Source organism: Puntigrus tetrazona, chromosome 24 (assembly GCF_018831695.1).
Source record: "Puntigrus tetrazona isolate hp1 chromosome 24, ASM1883169v1, whole genome shotgun sequence".
In the NCBI taxonomy this organism is placed as follows: Eukaryota; Metazoa; Chordata; class Actinopteri; order Cypriniformes; family Cyprinidae; genus Puntigrus; species Puntigrus tetrazona.
The window spans coordinates 15,114,766-15,139,085 of NC_056722.1; the positions used below are offsets into that span (position 1 = coordinate 15,114,766).

The following is a 24,320-nucleotide window of genomic DNA, read 5'->3' on the forward strand; positions in this document are numbered from 1 at the left end:
TAGTCCTTCAAAATACATCAACATTAAGTGATTAGCACATGATAGTTAACTGTATAACACGCAGTTATGCACATAATTTATGAGGTGCTCATAAGTCCTTTGGAGATGATTCATTTGCATTTACACTAGGGTCTGTTGTCTTGGGGCCTCTTTGTGGAATTCAGCTCCTCAGGTTTCAATGTTTCAATTAAACAAATTATTTTGAGTATCAACTCAGAATCCCCAATCTTGTCAGGCTCAGCAGAAAGTGATTGTTACGATTTATTTTAAATTGTGCCTTGAATAGCAGAAGAAACAATAAAGAGTCCAATGGTCAGATCAAAGGCAGGCGTCAGAGAATCAGCAGAACAGTCTAGGGTTGTACACAGGGAATCAGAAAACACAGGTAAAAAAAAAAAAAAAACACTCAAGACTTCGCAATGACTGTTTGTTTGGTGACTGCTTAAGTAGGGGTGGATAATGAGGAACACCTGTGCAGGCAACCGGTTTCAGGTACGGGGTGATTATGGGAAATGGAGTCTTGTACTGCGGCTGAAGAGATGAGGTGAACTCTAGTGATCACAGACTAACGCCTAGGAACCAGACCATGACTTCCAGATCCTTCTACAATTGCAAGGTGTCAGCAATTTTAACAACTGATTGACTGGGTCCATAGCTTGCCAGATAAACTGCTGGATCCTTGTTTGGTGAAGTCTTCTGTAACAGAGGAGTCGGAGGCGTTCAGATTATTTGCAGCTTTTATTGTGCAGAGTCGACAGGCAGAAATCAGAAATCAACAGGCATGTCAGAGATGAATACAGAATCATACACGTTACCAGATAGAGATCGGGGTACAGAGATTCAGAAAACACAGGTAAGAAATGCTCAGAAATGTTAGCCAAGGCAAAAACAAGACTTTGAATTGAATGTTCGTTTGGTAATTGCTTAAGTAGGGCTGGGTACTGAGGAACACCTGTGCAGACAACCAGACTCAGGTACAGGGTGATTATGGGAAATGGAGTCTGAGGTGTAGTGAGGCTGAGGAGATGAGGTGACCTCTAGTGTTCACAGGCAGAAGCTCAGGAACCAGATCTTGACAGTTACTTAGTTATTTAGATAGTGGATGGTGTTTATCTTAATTCTCTTCTGTTCTTTTTTTCACATCTGCCACAAAGCAAGTACTATGAAACCTGCTGCTCTCAGCAGTTTCCATCACTGCACTGTAGCGATAAGGAGCTGAGAGATGTCTTGCCTTTCTGCTTGATCCTTTTTTGGCTACTGTATCAACCATCATCATTAGAAATGTGTTTACAGGCTTTAAAGATACAGTACTACAAAATTACACTGTCAAGACTGTGTGTGTGTTTACAATTAATGTGTTAATGAGAGTCAAAAGAAACACAAGTGCCATTTATCAACATGTCCCCCAGTCATACCCAGTTAAAGGCCCTGAAAATAAGGTTCACACATACACACGCACACATTGTGTTTGCATGTTTATGGGGACAGGCGTAATTGTTTTTATACTTTACAGACTGTATGTATTATTATCCTACACCATTTACACCAACTACTGACATTTGTAGATTTTCAAAAAATTGAATCCTGTACTAAGCTTGTTTCCTCATGGGCACTTAAAAATGTTCCCACAAGGTCAATTACTGGTATTCCTATCCTTGTGGGGACGTTTGGTCCCCATAACGTGATAAATACCAGGTTTAGCTTTTTTTATTTTAGAGGGGCAACCATAAAAAACATCTATTTTATATACTTGATAAATAAAGATCGGAAGCATTTGGTGTTAAGGACATTAAATTTAAACCTTGCTTGCATCCACAAAATTGATATATTTAATTAATGAATACAATTTTTACACTATCTGATATAGATAATGATTGAGCATTATGGTAATTAGTCTTATTTATTGAATAAAACAAAAACAATGTTCTATCTATCCATCTACCTATATAACAACTGAGTTTTGATTTTACTAATTGTAAGTCACGCAATTTAAGTTACGAAAACTTCCTACATTCCAGTAATACCAAATAAACGAAATCTTTGTTTTGGTTTAATTTAAATCAAGCTCTATGATACACTTCAACAATACCAATTAGTTTGCCTCAGTTTTCATAGGCCTTAACGTTAAGAGATGATTGAGTGGAGCACCATCGTTCTGCGTGTGTTAGTGGATGTTTCAATAATGGGCAGAACACCACGTTGTGATTGGCTCATCAGCGGGATGCTCAGGTGCTGGAGGAGGATGCGAGCAGCCGCTGGATCATGTGTGTGAGCAGAGATAGCCATGCTGAGAGGGGAAAGAAAGCTGACTAAAAAGGGCTAATCAATTATTAGCTATTTAATTTACTCCTCAAACAGTAAGTTAACCGCTGCAAAAATAAGCCGCTGTAAATAGACTCAAATCCTGTAAATCAGTTTGCACCAGCCGGCGCCCCGTAAGCTAAAGCGCGTGACTGTGTGTGTGCCTGCGTGGGAAATCACATATCACCGATCAATGGAAGTTAACCGAGCCAAACCCGTCTCTCTGTCAGTGCGTGGACGTCTGTAGCCTGCGGACACACCGCGGATGTTGATTTCGCGTAAGTTTGTGCAGATGTCACATTCATTCTGCGTAGATGTTATTGTATTAGCTGCTTGAATCGTTGATAAACGTGCAAAAGTTTGTGTGTGAATTTTACAATTGCTCAGTACAATGGGAGGATGAAGATAGACGAGTGTTTTTGTGACCCGCTTGTATATTGCAGTTATCGATTTCTACATATTATATATGCAAAGTGTGCTAGGTGCACCTGACACGTTTAGTCCTCACCATATGGCAAGCTGTTTTAGCATTCGGGTATTAAACGAACGTTTATGTTTTATATCACGAATAGCTTACTTTAGTAATCATTTTCAGTTTAGCTACACAGTGTGTAGTCACCAGGAGCACAAAAAGACATTAATTACTTAATCAATTAATTAATTACTCATGTTGTTGCAAACCCTTAAGACTTTTGGTCATCTTTGGAACACAAATTAGGATGTTTTAGATTTAATCCGAGAGCTTTCTGGTCCTCACATAGACAGCAAGGGTCCTCACACATTCAAGGCCAAGAACCAAACACATTGTCAATGTAGTCCATGTGACATCAGTAGTTCAATCAGAATGTTATGAAGCATCAAGAATACTTTTTGCACAAAAACAATTCTTTATTTACGGTAGTGCTATTTTAAAGAGCATCTGCAGGGCGCACATAGCATACGCTCTCCTGCATCAGTCGAGACATACAGACGCTCTGTTAGCATTCAAATCAAAGTGTAAATAAATGCAAACAATATAAGGCCATCACAAACATGGCTAAATGGCATCTGGAGGAATGATGGCAAGTGACATTTCATATTGGCTGGGCATGTATAACATTTATCTTATTTGCCCTTCGAAAAACAAGGCAATTAAAGAAAATTGTGTCTCACTTTATATTAGTTGGCCCTAACTATTATGTATTTGCATTTAAATGATTAATTTGGTACAACGACAAGAACAACGACAGCAGCAGTACTGTGTAATATTTATTTGCTTGCTTCCTTTTAATCTTTTCATAGCTTTGGAAAACATGTATCTTGTGTTTCTCTACGTAATTTTTTGCATAACTTAAGGTCATTGACACAAACATCATTGTAATTTCTTTGTAGAAATTCATTTATTTCGCTGAACTTTTAAAGTCTCTCAAGGAGCGATCATACAGGTGTGGATATATCTGTGGCAGCTCAGCTATATAAATAGTGACATGGAGATGTTGCTCCCTTGCCTGACCTCAGCTGAATGAGAAAAAAACAGGAAAAAAAAATCCTGTGTCAAAGAAGGTGGGGTTTTAGAACACACCCACAGATTGCGTAACTGCCTCAGACCAATGGTAGCTCAAAGGTGTTTAGGAGGTAAAATTTACTCCCCGAAAAGTTAGCTTTGGTGAGCTGTTTTGAACTGACAAAATAAACTTAAAACTAACTTTGTTTTGACCTGATTTTGTTCAAAATGAAGTCATTTCAGTTTGTTTTTTTATTTAGTTTTAAGTATATCAGGCCTTAACTTACCCTTAAAACTACCCATACCAGCAAACCTGTCCCTAACTTGGTAAAGAAAATGTTACACCTTATATTAAGTAAATAATTCTTGTGGACTTACCATGTAATTACTTTAATGTAACGCAGTGACCACAAAGTTAGATTTTACATCCAAAATGGTGTTAGAAGAATGTTACACTTTATTTTACAGTTCCTGAGGAGTTACTACATTGGTATTACAGCGGTGCACCAACTCCAGATCCAATTCTCACTTTGCATATTCCTAAACATACCCGTTTCCACCCCCTGGATCCCATTTTCTCCCCTAAACCTACCCATCTCCTCCCCCTCAATAAAATTGTTCCAATTATTTATAAATGTATAGATTAAGTAAGTAAGTACTTAGTGAAGTGAAAAACTTGTTGTTACTAATATTCTGTTTTGTGCATTTGTGCTTACACATACCATTCTGAAGGTTGTTACAACCTGTTTTGTGTATTTACAAAAATATTACAGATGTAGATACTATGTACCAATGTGTAATTACACTGTGGTTACATACTATGTACACATCTAGTTACTATGTAAGGTATTAGGGCCTCAGTATAAAGTGGGACGAAACTAATTTGTATACTGTGCATGATAAGTAAAATCAACTAATAATTTATTAGAAATGACACTAGTACAGTATTTCTATCCATATAATAGTTACTACTGGGATAAGAAATATGTATTATTTTCTGGTTTCAGTTTATTATTAGTATTAGCAAACTGCACTAGAAACAAATTAAATTTATACTAGCCTTAAGTGAATGTGCAATAGTAACTAAAATACTAGCTTCCAGTTACTGTTTAATTTCTTGTTAGTTTTGAAGCTAAAGATACACTGGTTGCATCTAGCAAAATCACAACCATTAACAAAAGCACTTTATAACATTTTATTTTCTTTTTTGCATTTCACTTCAGCTATTAGCTAGCAGGCTAATCTTGGCATTGTCTACTGCAAATATAATTCTCTGTTATGACAAATTTCTTGTGATGTTTCTTTGAATAATATTCTGTGCTAAATAAATAAATATAAGTGTAGTTTTATTTAATAAATGTTACTGCGGCTTGCCATATTCATTCCCTTCTGATAACAGTGATGCTGGCTTCCTAGAAAGAGGGGTTATTTTTTCATTCATTCATACTTTTTGCAGTATTGCATTACTATTTCACTTCATCGTTGTAAACCCCATCAGACCAAACAGTGTTTGTGGAGATTGCATTGTGTGAATGAAACATCTGTTTGTCACTTCATTCTTATGGTTACGTTAGAGGTGGATAAAGACCGCTCAATGAATCATCCTCTCCGCATGCATTGAGCCAACCTGCCTGCATAGCTGTTTTTATTAATTTATCATACATGACGGTGTATAATGACTGACTGATGCCTGCTGTTTTCATTGCATTGTTAAGATAGGGTCGCAGTAGCATTATTAGTGCTGTTGTTAAGAAAGAGATTTGATCAAGAGAGTGGGGAGAATTTGTCATATATTTCATCCAAATATTGCATGCTGGTATATTTTCATATCTGGTTAACCATTGCATTTGTAAAACAACCTTTAAATACCTAATTATTACTAGTCAGTCTCAGAATTTTGTGGTCTGATGTTGCATTGGGGTTCATTTGTGTCTGATGTTAGGAAAATGACCAGACTGTCAGTTTCCTTTTGAACTGAAAAAAGGTTTTAGATGATTATTTTATATCTTAAGTTAGTTTGGCATGGCTTATTGTATAGATAATGTTATAGATAGAATTGATAACATGTTTAAAAGGAATTTTTCAGGGGGGTTTTGTCAACGTTTGTCAGCCTAAAATGATCATTGAAATGCAGTACTTTCCAGACAATGTACTCTTAAACAGATGTATATGTTTATATGTTATGTGCCTTCAGTGTATGTTTTTCAGATAATTAGACAAATGCATATGCCTAAAATTAAAATGGCCTTGTACTCAGAATGAGTTTTAAAATCATGGGAATATTTTAAATTAATAGCACAATACCATGATGACTAAAGCGTTTGGCAGCTGGAATACTGTGATCCAACACTTTTGTGTAGTGGGAAATTGCTCGCAGCATATTTCAAGCAGCCCTGTATAATGATACTTGAATCAAACACTGCAGCATGTTGAGCTGAAATGGAGGCCAGTCTGACGAATTGGGTTAGTTACATTACAGCCTAAAAGAGAATGTGTTTTTGTCCCATTATTCAGCACAGACAAATGACACAGATAGAAAAGAAATTACTTCACACCATGTCTCTTATTTGTAGGGTGAATGTATACTAAGACAGTGGAAGGCTGTGGTATAACCATCAGCACAGGTGAGCTAAAAATAGGTTATTTATGATCATGGCTGTGGCATTGATTAGTGGTTTCTGCAAAAGCTAACAGACAAGTTAATGTTTTGTGTGCTACGAACATGAATGTTATATCAAATTGTGTAGATTATACTGTATAAACACTGAATTAGGAGACTCTTATATCGACCCTAAGCATAAGCATGTTTTGCTAAGTGCAAAACAGCAAGATTATGTTGGGTCATTGTGTATATGTATATACTGCATCTCAGTCCACCAGGAATCTTGATTGTGGCAGTAGCTTCTAGAACAAAGCACGTCCTGAGCTTGACCCACATATAACCTCCCACTGCTGAGCACAAGCTCCATTTTGCTGTATTATTGCCCCTCAATCTGCAAAATATTTTTACTTTTTGTGTGAATATTTATTTATTAATTTCTCAATGATAAATAAATACATTCATACAATAATTTTTACTGGGTTTGACTACATTTTTTAGACTACTAGTCTTGTATACTGTTAGCCAATCAGCATTAGTGGAAATATAAATTTTTTTTGTTTTATTTGCATTAGTTTTATTTGTATTTGTATCTATATAGAAATGTGTACAAAATAAAAACTGTGGTCGTACATATACTGTTTATAGAGTGTTAATAAGGCGATTTCTTCATGTCTAAGCTGCAATGTGAACTGGACTATGAACCGGACTATGCTTTCTTGTCAAATGTGTTTATATTAAACTGTAAAACTGTCTCCTATTTCCTATAGGAACAGTAAGTTAGCATCTAATGCAGCTGTGAGACTGTTGGTGTGCTGTTGTCTTTTATTGAAGTCTTTCCAGGATGTCTGGATATAGATATGTGTGATGAGTTTTTTTGGGTGATTATCCTATATGTAGTTAGTTGCCTATATGTCTTAGTGTCTGTCTTTGTGTGTATGTGTGAGAGAGAGGATTGTAAACAGGTGGAGTGTAATGTGATTGGTGGAGCTTAAAGGGCACAGCTGACTGAGTCATCACCCAGAGGCTGCATTTAACGTCATACACTCTCTCTCCTTCTCTTTGTCAGCATCTCCCCCTCTCTCCTTTTCTGTAATACCATCTCTGCTTCTTCCTATAATTGGCCCACCTCCTTCCACACAATCTCCTCCTGTTTCCCGTTTTATTTCATGGCTCTTCATCAATAAGCACTTAACAGGGTCTCCCATTAATGTGCATCTCTAATAGTTTAGTAAGTAAACATCTATGTTTGATATGTCATATAAAAACACTGGCTGATAAGGACATCTATTTTTTAGTGCATAATTCTTGGAACCTCTTTATCTTATCTGTCTCTCTTATGTTTAACCTCCGATGATGAGCCTATTCTGAAATGTTCTCATCTCTTCCAGTCCCATGTAGGACCATAATAAGAGAGAGAGAGAAAGTATTTGAGATCTTTGTCCACAGGTAGAATTTTCCAATGACTTGCATAGCACATTAATGCAGCTCCAAATCCATGTGTGCATTGTACCAGTCTTATCTTAGGAAGCCTGTTTGCTTGTTAAAGATAACTGACTTGTTTTGCAGGAACTCTTTAGTATAAATGCATTTTATGGTTTTATGTTTGCTAATTTACAATATATTTATTTCATCTTTCTGTGGAGAAATATTATTTTGCTATGCTATTTAAGTCTGGCTTTGTGGTAAACATTTGCCATTGATTTTGGTTTGGTAGTTTTTAATTTATTTATTTTTCCCAAACACAAACAATATGTATGAATTCAGGTCCCATTTTATATTAGGTGTCCATACCATGTATTAAATTTAAATTAATCATTTGGTACAATGCACTTTTTGTGTAAATACATGTTTTTACTTAATTTACATTGTACCCTTCCCTTAAACCTAACCGTATTCCACGAAATCTGCCCTTAACCTTATCTGTATCCCAACTCAAAAGCAGTGTTTTATAATGCAATTTGATCAAAAGTGTTTTGCAATGCAATATGACCAATATAAGTGATATGACAAAAATAAGTACATTGTACTTTTTTTATTAGTACATAAACCACCTAAAAAAAACAACTTTTGTGCATTTGTATTTTAAAATGGCCTGGTTTGACCAAAATTAATAAACAGGATAGTTTGTTTTTCATTTCATTTAAGATGGATTATTTGAAACAACCACAAGCCACAAAAAAGACAGGCTCTGGGAAAATAATCAGTGAAAAACAGGACTTTGTCAAGTTATAGATTTTCAAAAGTAACACTGAAATATTGAAAGTTTCATAGATCTAACTCAGAAATATAAAGGTATTTTAAATATTTGATGCCACTGACCTACAAATAAATACTTTGCCAAATACAGTGGTTAGCTGTACTTCATAGGTTTTTACTGTAGCAGTCTGTTACATTTTTTAACCATGTTGTCCAAGTAGGTTTTTAAATTTATACTATAAAATTAATACCTAATCATATTAGACTTTGCTGGATTGAGAATTTGCTCCAACCAAGGCTGAGACTAAAAAGGAGAAGAGAAAGTGGATGAGCTGGAACTTAATAGATAACATGCTATGCTTGTGTATAAAATAAAGCCATTGTGTAAATGTCTGACCTCAGTATTGGAATTTCAAATATTTGTTATTGTGAAAGTCCCATTTAATCCCATGAAATCCAAGCATCATTCAGTTAAGACAGTATGACTTTTATTTCTCTCTTATTTCTCAGTGACCCCCAGGCTTTATCCTCAAAGTCTTTAAGGACAACCTCCTGTGATTCCAGTGAACTTTTGACCTTTGACTCCAAAGCAGTGATGGGACGAAAACTGGACCTGTCTGCTCTGAGCAATGATGAAGCAGAGCACGTGCTTAGAGTGGTACAGAGAGACATGCACCTCCGTAAGAAGGAAGAGGAGAGGCTCAGGTAACAGCACGCGTGAGTGTAAGACATAAGTGAAGATTTAATTTGATTGGCTGGCAGTTCTGAAGCCTTGAGTATTGAAAATAATGACTATAATTGTTTATTCTAATGCTAATTCAAAGATGGTGCCTCAAGATGTGTTGTGCCAGATTTTACATTTGCAGCCAGTAATGATGATGAGGCTAAGGTTTTCAGAAAATACGTACTTAATTTTTGCTCTGTTTCTTACACAAAGCTATAATATTGTTTTAAAACACTTAAAATATAGTACTTAAATCATGTGCTGTAGATTGCATTATGGTACTTTTATTCTGCTTTTGATGAAGGTGAAAAGGTAAGAAACCTTTGTGTTACATATTGTAAGTTATCAAGTTTTATATTTTTATTATATTTAGAATTTTTTTTTTTGTTTTTTTTGTAATGTGAGGTAATTTATGCAATCTTTCAGGTGCTGACCCAAATAGCTCAAAGATTCATATTTTTGAGCAAATGATAATAGTAAGTGTATGCTGACCATCGCTTAATGTCATGCAAAATGCAATGTGAAAATCCATATACTGTATTTCGATGTACTCTTTCACTGCCTTTATTGAGGTTGCTGGTCAACTACTTTTCATTTTGTGTTTTTGGTGCATTCAGCAACACTCTACAATTGTAATGCACTCTGGACAGAGTAACTCATCACAGGACTGTGATTGTGATGATTGATATTTATGTTTAGAAGCTATATAACGTTTCTACTGCATCTCTTGTACCTACAGTAAAAATACAGTAAAATGCATTGAATGTTTTGTTTTTAAAAAATTGTCAGCACTTTAGTTTGTCAAGAGATTTCCCATGAAGTTTTCTGTCAGAACTCATTGGTTTGGGTTGCAGGGTTAGATGGTTCTAGGGCAAAGGTTATGGATCTTGAGATTGCTCAGTGTTGTGAGTTTTGAACATTGTCAGACATGACGCACTTTGGTCTTTATCTTTTTTGGTGAGTCAACAGCAAGTCATAGACAACTTAAGGGAGTATACAAAAATGTTTATTTTCATGTCCAATTTATTTAGCGTTTCTCAGTGAGTTTGTGCGAGCTAACTTGCAGTGAAGAATATAATCTGTCATTGAACCACTTAAATCTAAGTGTGCCTTGTCTTGCCTTTGCGTTTTTGACTTGTGATTGCCTGACCTGAAATTTTCCTATTTTTTGGGTTATTCTTTTGTTTCGCCATAGTTGGTTGCTGGTGTTTGACCCTGCCCTTTGTCACACCGTCCGTATCTTATTTTTCTAATTAACTAAACATTATGTACTAAACATTTTATATTTCTATAAATTATATTGAAAAAGAAAAAAAACAGAACATAAAAATACAAAAAATGCATAGTTACTAAAAATAATGATTATTAAAACAAACAACATTTAAAATAAAGTACATTTTAAAATAATGGCTTATATAATACTACTAGTATGTAAATAATACTAAATTGACAGCAAAAAAATTGTATGCAGTACTAACTAAGAATTCAACCTCTGTGTCTATGATGCATGTGTGATTCATGAAACATTCGCATGCCACCGAGCTCATGGTATGAATCTGATAAATCTTTTTGATAAATCTGGCAGATGAAAACAATCGTTATTTGAATTTCACGCCCCCAAAAACATCCAGTTTAGAAGCCTCACCCCTATAGTTTACGATACAGAGAACTGAAACCCAGGCAAAAAGAGGAAGTCATCTCATGAAAGAGAAATTAATCTTACCCCAAAAACATCAGTAAACATTTATGCCAAATTCATTTATGTTTTTTTGGGCACTGCACAATAAACAGTGAGCAAAATAAACAGTGTTTGGTTTTTGAATTTAAGGTTTATGAAAAATAACTGAAATGTCAGGCAGTGCTAGAATGTTGTTTGAGGTGCCTTGTGCCTGTCAGGTGGATTAAATGAAATAAAGACATAAAGAAAATAAATAAAATACATTAAGAGTATACATTAATCTTACATACAATATACTTTGTGTGGTCCTATTTATTTTATTCCTTTTCTAGACTTAATTTCTGTTTTCTCCACGCTGCAGGTGCATGATACAATGACTGTGTTTTGTGGTCTGCTGTTTGTACTTCTATTTGTGCATATAAAGCTAAAAAAAAACCCAAAACATTAAAATCCTAATGATCGACTAATGAGCATCGGTTTAACGGTAAGAAAAATAACCTACAAAATCCATTTACAATTCTCCAGCAGATTTAAATTCTGTGTGCAAATTCAGGTAACTAAAAAACTTACACAAGCTTAGACCAGACGTAAAGTTTAATAGTAGCCACCGCTGACGTCCATTTTGATAAATACAAGTTTTGTAATGACAGAAATGACAGTACATCCATTTTTTTTTGTAAGTTTGTTTAGTAAATGAGGCCCATTGTCTGCTGCTAAGCCATGGTTTAGACACTTGCCCTTATTGCAGTGATTCAGAATAATCCTCAGACACATATTTTGCATTTGCAGTATGTTTAAAATAAGCAAAGCTGACAATCAACTGAGAACTTTGTGCAGAATTACCATCTTTGAGAAAGGTCATGACCTTTCTATTCAGCTGTAAAATGCCATCAGGCACCTGGTAGAGTTAGAGTGGCTCTGTGTCATCCTGAAATTTTTTGACTGTTGATCAATCACCAGCTGGCCCTTTTAAAAAAACATAAGTACACACACACATGCACTCGTTCATGCTGAAATGAGTGTTCTGATGTCCTTTTACTGTAGGCATTTCAACAGAGGTTGATTACTATTCGAGTACTATTCAGAAAGTAATTGTTAACTGTCTGTCAGTCACTATGAGTTATGTCATTATGACAGACTGGGGTCTTGCTTGGAGGACACGACCAGTGGTATTCCTGTGTTCCAGCAATTACCCTGGGTGTTTGGCGTCTTTTTCAAGATGCCGTTTCAGCTGTGCCCTCTTGGATGTGGTCGCTATCTGTCCACGAACATGCTGCCACCGATCCGCAGCAGGTTTCATCACAGCCTGTTCGTTGCTGAGGGCGCCCCCTTGCGGCAACAACATCTGCTCCACCTCACATTGAGACCCCGTTGAGCCCGTCATGTCGAGCATCACACAGGAGGGCGGGGCCTGCTCTGCCACAGGTAGCCTCCAAGTCCTTTAGGAAGATGACAAAGAGACCCTGAGACAGATGGCCTGGAGAGGCAAGGAGTTGGGGGATGGGGATGGTGAATAAGGCACCACTCTTTCCCCTGGAGGAGGGCTGGGTGGAGAATCTTCTGTTTCATTTTCTTTCTGTTCCATACCTAATGTCTTAGAAAAACAGCAATTTCCTCATCCTCCAGGCCTTCGGGTCCATTGTGTGACAGTGTGTGACACATTGCTTCCTTACTGTCTCCCAGAGCGCCCCCCCCATTTACAGTGGCCAAGAGACCACAGTTAGGATATACTTTGCTTCCTCACATGCCTCTGGCCAGCTCTGTAAGGCATCCGAACAGTCTGTGGAGCTCCAGCCAGAACATGCTGCTTTCTCCAACTGTTCACCACTACACACCCCTTGGTACGCCGGTGATTCCAATGGTGCCACTTGTGAGGAGTTGGATGTGTGGATAGCAGATAAGCCACCACAATAGGTTGGGTAGTGCCATGTGATCCAATTTGCCTGGCGACCTCCCAGGTTCAGTGGTGTTTTCAAGACTTCTCTGGCAGCCTGGAACAATTCTGTCTTGCGAGAGGAGATGCAATTGAGTCGGTCCCTCTACCCGAGGTGAGGGTGGGGCGGGGATCTACAGCCCCTACTTCCTTGTACCCAAAAAAGGTGTTGGCCTTCGACCGATCCTGAATCTGCGAGTTTTAAATGGAACCCTGCACAAGCTGTGCAAGATGTGTACAACACCAGTATTGGTTTGCAGCGGTTGACCTGAAGGATGCGTATTTCCATGTCTCCATCCTGCCTCGCCACAGACTGTTCCTACGGTTCATGTTTAAAGGTCGAGCATGGCAGTACAGAGTCCTCCCCTTCGTTTTCTCTCTGTCTCTGCAAGTCTTTACAAAGGTCAGAGAGGACGCCCTTGCCCACTTACGGAACGTGGCTGCCAGACTCCTCATCTATCACAACGACTGGCTCATTCTTACTTAGTCATGGGAGAAGTTGTGCCAACACAGGGATCTGGTGCTTTGGCACCTCAGCCAGTTGGGTGCTCTCGAGAGTTTTGGGGATCGCGTGTCGATCTGCCTGATTGGGAGGTTCTTAAGCACCCCCGCACATCCCGCACGTATATAAAAATTAAAATTCATGGATGCAGCTCTGGCTTCTCTATGACTCCAGGGAATCCGCATTTTAAATTACATAGATGACTGGTTAATTTTCTCAAGAGCTTGCACTTCAGCATCAGGATGTCGTCCGAGCTCATCTCAAATTTCTGGGGTTGAGACTCAATGCCAAGAAAAGCACAATGTAGGCACAACTGTCTGCGGTACATATTAACTGTTCACTACTTTCAGAGGATTCTGGGTCCCTGCTGTCATGGCAGATGCTAATAACAGATGCTTCCCTCATGGGCTGGGGAGCTGTCTTGGATGGCTGCCCAGCCAAATGGATTTGGAGAGGTCATCTTCTTGCGTGGCACATCAATTGCCTCGAAATGATAGCTTTATTTCCTCCAGCAACTGTGAAGCTACCATGTCCTAGTGTGGGTGGACAACACTGTGGTAATCTCTTACCACTCGCGCTACATGGCCAAGTTCCTGTCCCTCAGCGGCATTTACATTCCAGGGCATATGAATGTGGGAGCACACTTGCTGTCCAGACAGCCTGTGACACATGGGGAATGGAAACTCTACCCTGAAGTAGTCAGTCGAATCTGGAAGAGATTTTATGTAGCAGAGGTGGACCTCTTTGCCTCTCAGGAGACAGCACAATGTCCCCTTTACTACTCTCTAACTCATCCAGCTGACCTGGGTCTGGAATGCAATGGCCCACACGTGGCCCAGGTTGTGCCTTTACGCATTTATACTGATAGCTCTGCTCCCGGGAGTCCTGGTGAAGGTTCGTCAACAGTGGTTGCACCTCTTTTTGATAGCACTGGCCAACCAGAGTATGGTTCTCAGATCTAATTGCTCCCTTGCCATGGGCAATTCCGATCAGGAGGGATCTTCTGTCTCAGTAGTTCCGGGTCTGTGGAGGGAGGAAGAACAGGATTAGTGTATTTTTTGAGAAGTGACACATGGAAGGAAGGTGAGATGCGGTATTGACGGGAAAGCTGGAGTCGGTAGGTGACAGGAGTGATTTGCCGGACCATGGGAAAAGGACCGATGTACCGGGGACTCAGCTTCTTACAGGGCAGGCGAAGGCGGATGTCCCGGGTGGAGAGCCAGACCAATTCTCCCGGCTGGTAGGTGGGCGTAGCTGACCGTCGGACATCCGCCTGGTGTTGATGGCGTCGTACTGCCTGTTGGAGTTGGACATGTGCCGAGTCCCATACCCTCTCACTCTCCTGGAACCAGTAGTCAACCGCCGGAACCGAGGAGGGCTCACCCGACCAGGGGAACAGAGGAGGTTGAAAGCCCAGCACAATGTCCGACACAATGTCCTCGGGTAGTCCGAAGTTTTGGAAGACATGGTTGAAGAGGGCCAGAGCGGTGTCCAGAGCTGTGGGAATACCAGGCAGAGGTACAAGTTTGCACATTTTTGGAAAACGGTCTACTATTACTAGTATAGTGGTGTGACCGTCAGAGGGAGGTAGGTCGGTGGCGAAGTCGATGCCGATGTGGGACCAGGGCCGCTCGGGTATGGGCAGAGGTTGGAGCTAGCCCTCCGGGAGCCGACGAGGTGTGGAGGTCACAGCACAGACTGGGCAGGAGCGAACATACCGAGCAACGTCTTGGGCCATCCGCGGCCACCAGAACCTTTGGGAGAGAAGGGAGAGGGTTCGGTACCTGCCAGGATGCCCGGTTCCCGGAGAGGTGTGTGCGGAGTCCAGGAGGGCGATTCGCAGGCGAGATGGAACATATTGGCGGCCCTCCGGACCTCCCGTCGGAGCGGGCTCCTTGCGGCTGGCGGCACGGATCTGGTCCTCCAGTTCCCATACAGGGTAGCCGCATCCACCTCGTCCATGAATCGCTTGTTGGGGTCTGGATGATGGAGTACTGGGGCAGTGCAGAAAGGGTCTTGAGGGTTTGGAAGGCTTGCTGTGCCTCGGGGTTCCAGGTGAAGGGTCGGTTGGAGGAACGGGTGAGAGAGGTTAAGGGAGCAGACAGGTTACTATAAGCAAGTATGAATCTACGATAAAAGTTAGCGAATCCTAAAAAACGTTGCACTTCCTTTATTGAAGTGGGTTGCGGCCACTCCTGCACTGCCCGAATCTTCTGGGGATCCACTTCGAGGCCCGCAGGGGTGACGATGTAGCCCAGGAAGTGAACGGAGGATTGGTGGAAGTGGCATTTTTCCAGCTTGAGGTATAGATGGTGATGTCTCAGGCGTGCTAGGACTTGACGTACGTGCACCGTCTTTCTTCGCCACAAAAAAGAAGCTGGATGTGGCTGGCGAGGTAGATGGGCGAATGAAACCTTGATTTAGGGCCTCCTCCACGTACTCCTCCATCGCCGCCCTCTCCGGAACCGATAAAGGGTATACGTGACCTTTGGGCATTTTGGCACCTGGCAGCAGGTCAATGGCGCAATCCCATGGCCGGTGTGGAGGAAGGTGAGTGGCCGCCGACTTGCTGAACACGTCCTGGAAGTCCTGGTAGGGTTCGGGAATTGGGGTGTCGTGCTCGGGCCCCGGACTTTCCACCGAGGTGGATCCTATAGACATGGAAGGAGAATTAGCAACAGGCAGGGGTAGATCTCTCAAGCAGTGTTGGAAACAGGAAGTACTCCATTTTAGGATTTCACTGGATCTCCATTGGATGTCAGGCTGGTGGCGCTCCAGCCAGGGTCTCCCGAGCACGACATCCACCACAGCGCCCTCCAGGACGAATCCCAGCCGAAGAACGACTGGGCTTTCGGTGTATATATGGAGGTGACTTGATTACTGACAGGTGCGGTGAACCGGTGGCTAGAATTCTGGGGATGATGAGCGGGTGATTGGCGTGGGAGACGGTGATCTGGCGGGTGTGTTTGTGACAGCTTTCAAGGTCCAATGCAGAAATGTTAATTCATGCATTTATGACCTTTAGATTAGTGTAATGCTTTATTGGGTGGTAGTTCTGCATGCTTGATAAACAAACTTCCGTCCTTACTAGAACTAAAAAGTATGATCATATTAGCCCGGTTCTGTCAAAACTGCACTGGCTCCCTATCAAACATCGGAAAGATTTTAAAAATCTTATTAATTACCTATAAAGCCCTGAATGGTTTAGGTCCTCAATATTTGAGCGAGCTCTTATTATATTGTAGTCCTGCATGTCCGCCATGTTCTCAAACCTCTGACTGTTTGATAATACCTAGAATATCAAAATCAACTGTGGGTGGCAGATCCTTTTCCTATCTAGCACCTGTCGGATAGGTCTCGTTCCTCTTCCACCATTAAGGCTTATGTGTCGGCCATAGCAGCCTCTCACAACCTTATAGCAGGCCAGCCAATCTTATTATCTATTTCCTAAGAGGAGCTATACGGCTGAGGCCTAGCCTAGCCCTCTCTCCATTCGCACATGGGATCTGCCTACTGTACTAAAACCCTTTTGGAGTTCAGGTCTAAAGTCATTTTGAAACCATGGCTCGGCTACGTGCCCAAAGTGCTTACTATGCTATTCAGTACGCAGGTGGTTTCCTTATCAGCATTGCCTCCTGCAGAAAGTGTGGCATCCACGCACCAAGGCCTGCAGCTCTATGACAGAACTTGGCCAAAAAAGGATGTGCTTTAGAGCTAGTAACCTGAGAGAAAAGTTTTTTATAGTTGTTTATTTTGGAAGACACATGTTTTTTACACACACCTATTGTTCCACTTAAAAAAGACACTTATTTTTGACTCATTTAATTAATCTTGCAGTAATATCAATAATCATCATACGTCCTCACACGTGTTTCCTATCCCTAGTATAGTTTAGAATGTCTAAAATGCTGATCCAAATGCATCTTTTTCATTATCAACATTGATATTAACATGTTTTAAAAGACCTTATCTGTTGCCAGTACCAACTCTGAATATCAGAAAATTATTTGACGAAGTCTATATGGTGCCCTGGTGGCCTGTAAATGCTATTTCTCAGTAACACTTATCACTATAGATAATGTTATTTAAAGCACCATTACTACAGACTATCGTTATAGTTCTAGGTTCATAATTTAGGTTATGATATGGCAATAGAATTTACAAAAATAGCTTTCTCATAAAGGGATCTAATATTATGAGCATGGTGTATGAGACTTCTTATTTTTGATTCAAGATAATGCGTAAATCCAATAAGTTGTGTCTCTTTACGGGGTCCATGAGTGAGCTCAGTAGAATAATAATGAATTCCACAAATGCTTCATTCAAATGCTGATTTTAGGAGTCTCAGATGGTGCTTTAAATGGTTGTAGTGACATTGTGAGTACAAAGAACATCTGTGTGCGAGGTGGGGGCAAACTTTTAATTAATATTACCTTGTCTCATAAATATTTATACAATCTGACAGTATAAATTGGATAAGGTTCAAGCTAAAGTGTTCTTGAAAACACAACAGAGGAGTAAATCTGAGTATAATTGGAGTGAGCATTGAATTTTTTAACAAACCTTAAAATAGGATTAAATATAAAAATTTTCACAAAGTCACAAAGATAAATAATAGTTTTTGTAACTTTATTTGAGCGTGTAGAACACTCGGTTCAGTTTAAATAGTGTCTGTGCGATCAAATTGACGATATTGCTGGACATTAAGTGTCCCCAACTAAGCAAGCCAGAGGCAACAGTGGCAAGGACCCAAAACTCCATCAGTGACGAATGGAGAAGAAAATCTTGGGTGGTCCAGACGAAACCAGCATTTCAATTCCAACTACAGAAGAGTAACACTGTAAAAGGATTCATCTGATTCCCATGATATTGTCTCTAGGGCTCATCTAAGTGTCCTTGTTGCTGCTGACTTCAGGGCTGTAGACGTCATCTCTAGGTGCTGATCCACCATCTGATCTGTACTCCTCCCCCTTAAAACATATAAACTTCACTGTGCTAGGTTTTAGTTAGATTTTTTTGTTGGAGATTGCTTGAGGATTTTCTTAAAGATTTCTTGCAGATGACTACAGCAACGAAATATAAACAAACTCCTGCTTTACCAAGAATCTCCTGGTCTCTTCTTAAAAAGAAGCTAAAAAAGTTTCCAACACCTGAAACAAAATTCCAGTCATCCAATCAAATTTAATAGAAGCAATAGAGGCTTACCATAAGCTCCATGTGTTTCATGTTGCAACCACAGAGTGCATCTGTAACCTGTATTAACTCAGGTTAATATGGATTCAAATAAAGGAGGAATCAGCATCGCTGATGAAAAATAGCGATGGTCTCTTTAAGAGTTAGTGGCAGCAGCGAATCAAGCCCGCTTATCAAGCCCGCGCATCAGAGAAAAAAATTCTCGATTCTCTTAGAGTGAGATGACGCAGCTACAAGAAGTGATCTCCTAATCCTTCTATGTAAGTGACTGAATTGGCAAAAACATGATGAAATACTACAGAAAATGTGATTTCTGAATCTGATATTATACCACGAAGGAGCTGTCATCAGAGAGCTAAGCGGATGAGACGAGACTTGCAGACCTGCAGAGCTTAAAAGTGCCACAAAAGAGCTTCCTTCTTGAATATATTTATCTATCCCTTTCCTTGGCTGGGTAGTATTGTATAACATACTATTGTATTACATGATGTATAATAAGAAATCTGAACAGTGTTGATTTTTGTAAAAGTTTTATTTTATTTTTTAGTATTCCCTACACATCTATGAACTTTCTGTGCTTCATGTCACAGCCACTGAGGCCAACCTTGAAATCTGCGCTCTCTGTCACTGCTACGAAGACATTCCACAAATTTTCATGTCATGGCCACAGAGGCTGTCAATCTCTGATTTGTCATTCATAGATAGGTCCATATTTCTAACTAGCAAATGCCTTCTAATCTCCAGTGGTATTTTGCACCACAATTGCCTTTTGATCTCCAGTAGTGTTCTGCTCCTCCATGGCCTCTAAAAGCTCCACCCTAGTGGCCCCCATCTTTGCTGTCTTCACCATTGCCAATATATCCTTCATGGTCTTGTCCACTGCTTCACATTCCATAGTCTCATATCCACTGCTTCATGGTTCAGGCCCACCTTGGCTCCACAATCCTGACCTGCCTTTGCTCTATGGTCAGGGCCCTCCTCTGTTCAATGGTCCAGATCTATCATCACTTCTGCTCCAAGGGCTTTATCTAATGTAATTTGGCGCTTCTCTATTTACATGCTGTGATTGGCTGTTATTTGAGGGAGTAACAAAAGCCATGAATATTTAGCATTTCACACTTGACAAATGGCCTTCCATAATGGGCCATCTATATGAATGTGGCTGAGGCAGGTAAGAAAGCATGTGAGAAGGTAAAATAATGTGGGTTTTTGATTATTATTTGCATTTTATTTACAATACAGTAAAATAATAATAAAAATACATAATAATACAAATATATAAATAATTGAACATACTAATCTGAATTAAACAGTAACACACCTTAGTGTTAATAATCACAGTGATGTTAATTTTATATATTGTGGTTTCATATGTTATAAAATATTAAATGAACATCCTGGTGTTGTTGACATTTGCACAATAATACATATTTCAAAAATGTTTTACTTAATTTATTTTGTGTAGTCAGGAGTTATAGATTGGGAAAAGTCTAACTAGTAAAATGTGTCACAATAACACAATATCAACAGATGCCAGTAATTGTAGGCAGCTGATCAGAGTGATATGCAGGTGAACAGTGAGCTTTAATTTACTGTGTGTAATCACTGGCCAATGTCCGCCAAGCTTTTGTCTTAGTACCGTAAATTAGTGTTGCAAATATTCAGTGTTTGCGTAAATCTTCCTTCTTTAGAACAAACAAACAATTTTTTTTAAAAAGTCACAAAAGTGTATATACATACATTATATATTGGCAAATTCAGATAGGAGCTGCTTGATAATGGATGGCAGTATGGATTGCAATCTGAGACTTGAAGTTGTCAACAGGTGTTAGTTCATTTTTGTGACTGCCCTTGCCCATACTGCCCTTTTGGTTGGACTGGTGTGATTTCTCTACCTAAGAGTGATTTTGAGTGCACAATTTCCCCTGAGGTATGAGTGTGAAGATTTCCTCTTCATACTGAAGTCCTATCATTGGATCTGAGGTGACAGAAGTGTGTGTGTTGGAATTACATAAACATGACTAAATGAAAATGGTGGTGGTTAGAGAATCTCTACAATGCTTTATTGGGTGGTTGTTCTGCACGCTTAATAAACAAACTTCAGCTAGTCCAAAACGCAGCAGCCAGAGTCCTTACTAGAACTAGGAAGTATGATCACATTAGCCCGGTTCTGTCAACACTGCACTGGCTCCTATCAAACATCGAATAGATTTTAAAATCCTATTAATTACCTATAAAGCCCTGAATGGTTTAGCTCCTCAATACTTGAGCGAGCTCTTATCACATTATAGTCCTGCACGTCCGCTGCGTTCTCAAAACTCTGGCCATTTGATAATACCTAGAATATCAAAATCAACTGCGGGCGGCAGATCATTTTCCTATCTAGCACCTAAACTCTGGAACAATCTCCTAACTCTGTTCGGGAAGCAGACACACTCTGCCAGTTTAAATCTAGATTAAAGACACATCTTTTAACTTAGCCTACACATAACACACCAACACACCTTTTATTATTCAAATCCGTTAAAGGATTTTTAGGCTGCATTACTTAGATTTGCTGGAACCGGGAACACTACTCCTAAAATACGATGTACTTGTGACATCGTAAAAGAATAGCATCTACGCTAATATTAGTCCTGTTTCTTTCTCAATCTGTTTTCACAGTTTGTATCCAGACTAGATGGTGGATCAGCACCCAGAGATTATGTTCATCAGAGACCAGAAAACCTAGATGCGCCCGTCGACAGATCACCAGATCCTGATGCACACACACACACGCACACACTAAGTCATTTACACTACCTGACACAGCTGCGTTTAAAAATTGAACTGGAGGTTAAGTGCTGGGCGTCCGGTCAGAGGAGAACTGACCCCAACTGAGTCTGGTTTCTCCCAAGGTTTTTTTTTCTCCATTCTATATGCATGGGGTTTTGTTTCCTTGCCGCTGTCGCCTCTGGCTTGCTTGGTTGGGGACACTTAACTTCTAGTGACTATCGTTGAATTGACTACAGAGACCGTCTCTGCATTTAATAAGAAATTGGTCACTCTCGTCACTATATATCCCTGTCATTATACTGTACAGTGCTTTGATGCAACCTGTGTTGTTAAAAGCGCTATATAAATAAAAATGATTGATTGAAATGATTGATATTCTCCTGGGTTCATTCCAAAAAGTAGGTTATGTGACAGGTTCGGTTGAGGTTTGGTTGCGAGGGACTGGTGGCCAGGTCTTAACCCCACAGGGGCCCAGGCTGGGCTCAGCCTGAAGTGGGGCGACCTCCTGTGAGCCCACCACCTGCGGAAGGGACCGTAGGAGGCCGGTGAATTCTAGGTTTGACAGTGGCTGACCCAATTCTTGGATACAGAATCTGGCTCTAGGAGCATAGAATTTCACCTCGCTGGGGGGGAAGGAGCTTGAGTTAGTGCGGGAGGTCAAGAGGTAACAACTCTGGAACAAGTGAACAAGTGGGTAATTTCCCTGTGCCTTTGGGTTGAGGATAGGCCTCTTAATGTAATTTGTGCCTACGGGCCAAATGGCAGTACAGAGTACCCACCTTTCTTGGGGTCTCTGGGAGGGGTGCTGGAAAATGCTCCAACTGGGCACACCGTTGTTCTACTGGGGGACTAACAAACACCATTTTCGAGCATAAGGGTGTTCACACATGATACTCACCCTAGGGCTAAGGTCGATGATTGACTTTGTGGTCTTATATGTCTTGGACACTCATGTGACGAGAGGGGTGGAGCTGCCAAAAGGTTTGTTGGGAATCTTTGACAGAGCCCCCTTCAACTCCCACCTTCGGCAGAGCTTAGACCAAATCTCGAGGGAGGTTGAAGACATAAAGTCTGAATGAACTATGTTCTCTGTCTCCATTGTTGATGCGGCTGTTCAGACTAATAGTATAAGACTAATAGTACACTTTTACTCAAAAAAAAATCCTTTCATTGGTTAACTCTCTTTCTCCCAACTTACTGGCATAATGCCAATGTATTTAAATGATTGATTCAGGTTAAATAGAGGAGCATGTGATTACTTGATAAATGGTGCACAGTTAATGATGGCTAAAAAATATTTTAATACAGTGTGTTGAATGCCTACTAAGACTTGCATGACGTTTTGCTCCTTTATTTATGTACCAGAAGCATCATAGAATTGATAGTTTTGTTAGTTCATTCACTGAACTATTAATATAAAAAGTACATTTGTAAACACGACAAATGCACTTTTTATATTAATAGTTTTACAGTAATAGTCAGTTTATATCGTCATTGAAAGTTTTTCAAATTATTCTATCTATTATGAAGGGGTAAATTATTATTAATATATTTACATGTGCATAAATGTAATATGTTAACAAATATTAACATTATATATGAACTAATTAAGGAAATAAATTAAAAAGTACTATTAAAGTACTGTTGCATGTCTTTATTCCTTGGGTAGTTATATCTGTCTTATTTAATGACCTGCAGTGAAATTTCCCTAAAGGTCCCCACAATGTTAATAAACATCCTGTGAACATCCCCATTGTGACCCCTTTTATGTCCTGCGAACATCCTTGTTGCATCTTACGAAAGTACAGTGAATGTCCCTGGTAGTTCACAGATGCCAATCAGGCAACACTGTGGGGACCTTTTTTGTTAGCTGGGATGGTGACAATAAGGGGAGAGGTAGACATCTCATCACACTACACTAACAAATAGTGCAATTTTCTCCTTTACTGTGTGTTTGTGTATGTAAATGTGAGCTGAAGTGTATTTAGAAAAACATGTTTCTCCATTGTTGGCTCATTGGCACATGTCCAACCCTTGTTAGACAAAAACAACCTTTGCAAGAACATCCTGTTTGTACAGTATGTCACTCCAGCAACAAAAAAAAACAATTATTTAGACAGTAATTGGCATCTCATTTCCCATCTCTTGATTCTTTTTGTTTGTTTGTTTTATGCTGATATACTCTCTTATCAGGAGTGGCTGATGTTCTGTGGAACTCCATTGTTCTCTGCATTTATTTTTAGGCAGGCAATACTCCGTCAGTGTTATCTTTTAGAAATCATTCTAATATGCTGATTTGGTGCTTTGAGAACATTTCATATTATTATCAATGCTGTAAGCTTTTCAGGATGTATTGGGGCATAATAAAGAAAAATAATTTGTAAACAGGACTTTAACAGAGGAAAGTGATGCTGAAGATGAACACAAAGAGGAGAAAATACTACAATCAGAAAAGCTTATAATGGTTTAAATATAGTAGCAAAATATAAATATTGAATTTGGGGGTGTGGTCTATATCACTGATGGGAAATTATTGTCTTGAGAAAAGTTTAGATGGCAATGCCATTTTCATATTTTAACTACATATAAAGTAATATTAGTATTTAAAAGCCCAGATTTATTTACAGCAGTAACCAAGGAAATATTATATCAAAGCATACGCACCACCTGCTGTCACAGAGTGTGAATTTGTGTAACCTTGGTTCCCTGATGTAAGAGAACAAGCAATTGTGTATCATGCATGGGGAAACTAATGATTAACTCTGTACTTAAACCTGATTTGTTCACATTTATGTAGTTGCACAAACCAATGGTGCTTTAGGGTGTATCTAATCTTGATGTTGGTCAGCTCAGAGCACCATTCATCAGATTATTCAACTGAAGTCATTGATTCATTTGCAGCTTATAGCTTGGTAAGTGATGCAAAGCTCTTT

At 39.6% G+C, this 24,320-nt stretch overlaps 1 protein-coding gene across 3 annotated transcripts in view; it reads left to right on the forward strand.

Moving 5' to 3' along the window:
• myripb (myosin VIIA and Rab interacting protein b) overlaps positions 1–24,320 on the forward strand; it is a 147,188-nt gene that overhangs the window by 18,230 nt on the left and 104,638 nt on the right. For 2 of the 3 annotated variants that reach the window (XM_043226569.1, XM_043226571.1), the window contains exons 1-2: positions 2,252–2,579; positions 9,093–9,287. In XM_043226569.1, the coding sequence (XP_043082504.1) occupies positions 9,178–9,287 (110 nt within the window). In that variant the 5' untranslated portion in view covers positions 2,252–2,579; positions 9,093–9,177. Of the gene's footprint in view, positions 1–2,251; positions 2,580–9,092; positions 9,288–24,320 lie in introns of those variants that run through there. The other variant, XM_043226570.1, reaches the window with a different exon arrangement.